The 5328-nt window shown below is 40.0% G+C and overlaps 1 protein-coding gene across 1 annotated transcript in view; it reads left to right on the top strand.

Moving 5' to 3' along the window:
* Positions 1–646: 646 nt before the first annotated feature.
* LOC123502169 (RYamide receptor-like) overlaps positions 647–5328 on the top strand; it is a 23022-nt gene continuing 18340 nt past the window's right edge. Inside the window, exons 1-3 of the mRNA XM_045251396.1 lie at positions 647–888; positions 1438–2112; positions 4903–5089. Coding sequence (XP_045107331.1) covers positions 1717–2112; positions 4903–5089 — 583 coding nt within the window. The 5' untranslated portion in view covers positions 647–888; positions 1438–1716. The remainder of the gene's footprint in view (positions 889–1437; positions 2113–4902; positions 5090–5328) is intronic.

Raw genomic sequence — 5328 nt, 5'->3', positions numbered from 1 at the left:
AAAATATGGGAAAATAAGGAAAGAAAATGAAAATAGGAGGAAAGTAAAAACAAAGAAAAAAGAAAAGAAAATAGAAAAAAAAGTGAAAATCATAATAAACGAAGGAAAAATAAGAAAAAATGAAGAAAATTGGAAAGAAATTAAGAAAAAAGTGAAAACGAGAAAAAGAAAAGAAAAAAATCAATAAAGAAAATACAAGAAAAAAAAAAAAATGAAGAAAATTGTAAAGAAAAAGTGAAAAAAAGAAAAAGAAAATATAGAAAAGAAATCGTGAGAAAATCAATAAAATATACAAAAAAAATTGTGAAAAGAGGAAAAGAAAACAGGAAAAACAAAACGAAAAAGAAAAAAAAAAGAAAATAAAAAGTGGAAAGTGAGGAAAAAGAAAATGGGAAAAGAGAAATGACAAAGAAAATGTAACGAAAGTGAGTGAGCTAATTTTTCTTTATTTTCTTTAAAGGGAAAGGAAAACAATGACGAAACAGGGAAACAGAAGAGACAGTTGATAAAGAAAGAGAGAAAGAGAAAGAAAGAAAGAAAGAAATAGAAGACAGTTGATAAAGAAAGAGAGAGAAAGAAAGAAAGAAAGAAAGAAAGAAAGAAATAGAGAGAGAGAGAGAGAGAGAGAGAGAGAGAGAGAGAGAGAGAGAAGTAAGAAAGAAAGAAGGAAATAGAGGAGACAGTTAATAAATAGAGAAAGAAGAAAAGAAAGAAAGAAAGAAAGAAAGAAAGAAACTAAGATAGAGAAGAAAGAAAAAAAATAAGACTTAAATGTGAATGAAGATAATTAGATAAGAAAGGAAGGAAAAAGAAGAAAGAAAACGAGAGAAGAAGAAGAAGAAGAAGAAGAAGAAGAAGAAGAAGAAGAGAAAGAGGAAGAGGAAGAAGGTAAACAAATTATAACTGATGAGCAAAAAACGTGAAATATTTTGAGATTTCAGGTGATTTGAGAATTTCGCTTTACACACACACTCTCTCTCTCTCTCTCTCTCTCTCTCTCTCTCTCTCTATTTCCATTTTTATTCATTTCTTCCTATCTCCTTCCATTCGCTAAGACAATTACAATAATTAATGTTTTCTTAATTTTCTTTTTCCTTCTTTCTTTTATTTCTTTTTATTCTTCCTTGTCTTTGCTATTCCTCTGTTCCATCCAAACCACTTATTGTAATTCTCCTTCATTTCCCTGCTGCTCTATTAATCTTCCTCCTCCTCCTCCTCCTCCTCCTCCTCCTCCTCCTCCTCCCTCCTCCTCACATTCCTCTCAATTTTCACTGACCATTCCTCTGTGACATCAGGTAACGAAGAAGGAGGAGGAGGAGGAGGAGGAGGAGGAGGAGGAGGAGGAGGAGGAGGAGGAGGAGGAGGAGGAGGAGGAGGAGGAGGAGGAGGAGGAGGAGTGTATGCCTCACTTCTCACTAATAATTCTCTTCTTCACAGTCCACTCACGGATATGGCATCAGGAGGAGGAGCAGAAGGAGAAGGAGGCGGAGGAGGAGGAGGAGTGGTAGTGGACGTGGTGGAGGAAATCCTTCTTCGGTGCCAGCAGGACATCCTCAACGCCTCGGGAACTCAGACATCAGAAACGGCTACCTACAGAATGGAAACCTGACAGGAACCAACGCGAGTCCTGAGGAACGCCTTATCACTGACACCCACTACTACACTGACGACCCCAGGATATCTCAAGGACCAGGTGCACCCTATGAGGATACCTACATGAATCCTACGTCATATCCTGCAGCTACCCCTACAGGACACGTTTTCCTGGAGGGGTATAGCATATGCGACCACTGCAACTTCACGGACACTGATTTGGAAGTCCTTCTAAACTCCGGGACATGTACACCTTCAGATTTCTCCTCCTACATGCCTTTAATCTACCAAATGTACGCTTGTATCTTCGTAATAGCGCTCCTAGGCAACACTTTAGTCCTCTACACAGTGGCGGCTAATAGAAAAATGCACACAGTCACCAATCTCTTCATAGCAAACCTGGCTGTGGGTGACCTGCTGATAATGGTGTTCTGTGTCCCGTTCAGTGTCGCGTCCATCATCGTCCTGCAGTACTGGCCGTTCGGGGAGGTGCTGTGTGTCTTCGTTAATTATTCCCAGGTAAGTGACGTGTGCCAGGTATTGGGAGTTTGTGTAAGGTCGTGGGAATTTTGTGTTTTGTTAGGTTAGTGTGAGAGACAGAGGTGAGGGAAAGGTAGGGATGTACGGAGGAGAGAAAGAAAAGGGAAGAGAAGAGGAGGATGAATAGAAACGGAGGGATAGAAAGAGAAGAGAGAAGAGAGAGAGAGAGGGGAGATGAATAGAAGCGGAAAATTTGCTAAACCCCACAATGGACTGAATGAATAGATGAATAAAGCGAGGAGGGAGTGAATGAGTAAATGAATGAAGGAAGAAAGGAAGGAAAGGAAGGAAGGAAAGGAAGGAAGGAAGGAAGAAAAGAAAGAAAAAAATGGATGAACGGGAAGGAACAATGAATGATAAGTGAATGAAAGGAAAAAAACGAGAAAAAGAAAGAAAGAAAGAAGGAAGGAAGGAAGGAAGGAAGGAATAAGATGAGAAATAAAACATGTAGAAAGAATATAAAGAAATGACAAAAGATGGAAATGAAATCAAGATATGTGAGAGAGAGAGAGAGAGAGAGAGAGAGAGAGAGAGAGAGAGAGAGAGAGAGAGAGAGAGAGAGAGAGAGAGAGAGAGAGAGATTGAGAAAAAGTTTGGAGTGGAGAAATCCGAGGAGGAGGAGGAGGAGGAGGAGGAGGAGGAGGAGGAGGAGGAGGAGGAGGAGGAGGAGGAAGGGTATTTTGACAGGAAAGGACAGGACAGGACAGGACAAGAAATGAAAAAGTAAAAAAAAACCACAAACGAAACGAAAAAAAAAAAACGAAAAGAAAAGAAAAAAAAGAAAAAAACGAAGAAGAGAATTGAAAGAAAATGAATGAACGCTGATCAGAAATTTTCATTCACTCTGGAAATCAATTTTTTTCTTTTTCCTTTCTAAATATTTTCCTTCGCCAAAATTTACGAAAGAAGGAAAGGAAAAAACAAAGAATGAATGAAAAAGAGGGGAAAAATGCAAAATAATCTCAATTCCAAGGAAATAATAATGTTGAGGGAAATATTTTAAGGGGGAAAATTTCAAGGGAAAATTCTAAGGGAAAAATCTAAGGGGAAAAATTTAAGGGGAGTAATCTAAGGGGAAAAATAAAAGGAAAAAAAAATGTAAGGGGAAAGATTTAAGAGGAAAAATTCAGTGGAGAAAATTCAAGGGGAAAATCTAAGGGGAAAATTCTAAGGGGAAAATTTAAGAGGAAAAATTAAGTGGGGAAAATTCAAAGGGAAAAATCTAAGGGGAATAATTTAAAGGGGGAAATTCAAGACGAACATTTACGAGGGAAAAAATCAGAGGGGAAAAATCTAAAGGGAAAATAATTAGGAGCTTCCCTGAGATGGATTATGGGAAAGTTTAGAAAATAAAAAAACAACTCTATCTCTCTCTCTCTCTCTCTCTCTACGGAGGGAAATAATGAGAATAGAGGGGAAACTCAAGAATATAGAGGAAAAAAGATTAATGGTTCTTGATATGGCCATCCTGTTTTCCATTAGAGGTTACTGGGTGGAGAGAGAGAGAGAGAGAGAGAGAGAGAGAGAGAGAGAGAGATTAGTTTTTTTTTTTTTTTATTTTTCATATTTTCTTATTCCCAGCTCTCTCTCTCTCTCTCTCTCTCTCTCTCTCTCTCTCTCTCTTTCAAGCGCTTATTACGTATTCAATTTACATTCTTGTTTTTTCCTCCTCCTCCTCCTCCACCTCCTCCTCCTCTTCCTCTTCTTCTTCCTCTTCCTCCAATCTGAGTTCATATTCAAGATTTTAAGTGTGTGTGTGTGTGTGTGTGTGTGTGTGTGTGTGTGTGTGTGTGTGTGTGTGTGTGTGTGTGTGTGTGTGTGTGTGTGTGTGTGTGTGTGTGTCTTCATATCTATCAAGAACTGTAGGTAAACGCACACGCACGCACACACACACACACACACACACACACACACACACACACACACACACACACACACTCTCTCTCTCTCTCTCTCTCTCTCTCTATTAAACAGTTCTCCTCCTCCTCCTCCTCCTCCTCCTCCTCCTCCTCCTCCTCCTCCTCCTCCTCCTTCTCCTCCTCCCTCTTATCCTCTTTTTCATTTCAATGGTTGTCTTCCTTTATCTCCTCTAATTCCTCCTCCTCCTCCTCCTCCTCCTCCTCCTCCTCCTCCTCCTCTTCATCTTTGCATTTCTCCTTCACCTCCTCCTCTTCTTTCTAAAAAAAAAAAAGATTATACACACTCTCTCTCTCTCTCTCTCTCTCTCTCTCTCTCTCTCTCTCTCTCTCTCTCTCACTAATTCAAAACATGATAGATTAAAATAAGCAAAAAATAAAATGAAATAAAAATGAAACAAAAATGAAAATAGAAATGAAATATTATAACTCGATTTCCTATTGGACAAGACGCGAGCCAATCAGCTATCGATCCCTAGGGAGTGATAGCCAATCAGAGAGCAAGGCAGAGGCAGAGGACCAATCACAGAGCAGGAAGGAAGAGAGGAGAGTTTAGAATGAGATGCATAATGTTACTGTTATTGTTTGGTGTGTGTGTGTGTGTGTGTGTGTGTGTGTGTGTGTGTGTGTGTGTGTGTGTGTGTGTGTGTGTGTGTGTGTGTGTGTTTTCTCTGTTTCTGTATCTCTCTCTCTCTCTCTCTCTTCCCTCCCTTTAAAACCACATCAAAAACACACAAAATCATGCAAAAAAACATCAAAAAACTACACCAACCTTTTAAAAACTCTATCAAAAACTCCATTAACAAAATCCCCATTCATTAAAACCTGCATTATTTCCCCTCTCTCTCAATAGGCCGTGTCAATCTTCGTCTCGGCCTACACACTGGTAGCCATAAGCTTGGACCGCTACCTGGCCATTATCTACCCGCTCCGGCCACGCATGACTCGCTGCCAGGCTAAGGTGATCATTGCGGCAGTCTGGTTCATGGCTCTCGTCACCACACTACCCATCGCTGTCTTCTCTCGCCTCGACCCCACTGGTAAGGCTCTCTCCCTCCCTCTCTCTCTCTGGTTCGTATTCTGAAACGCTTTGCTCTTTCACCGTCACTGCTTTCCGAGGGCTCCAGTTGAAAGATCCTCGTGTTTTTATGGGTGTTTTTATGGTTCTGGTGATAGATTGGTGTGTTTTTTTAGTTTATTAGAAGAGGAACTGTCTGGAAACTTGGCTAGTAGTGTCTGTGGCCTTGGAATACTGGCGTCTCTCTCTCTCTCTCTCTCT

The sequence above is a fragment of the Portunus trituberculatus genome, chromosome 10, assembly GCF_017591435.1.
Source record: "Portunus trituberculatus isolate SZX2019 chromosome 10, ASM1759143v1, whole genome shotgun sequence".
NCBI classification, from domain to species: domain Eukaryota; kingdom Metazoa; phylum Arthropoda; class Malacostraca; order Decapoda; family Portunidae; genus Portunus; species Portunus trituberculatus.
The sequence above is the reverse complement of the archived record's forward strand: the minus strand, read 5'-3'. Positions and strand labels throughout refer to the sequence as shown.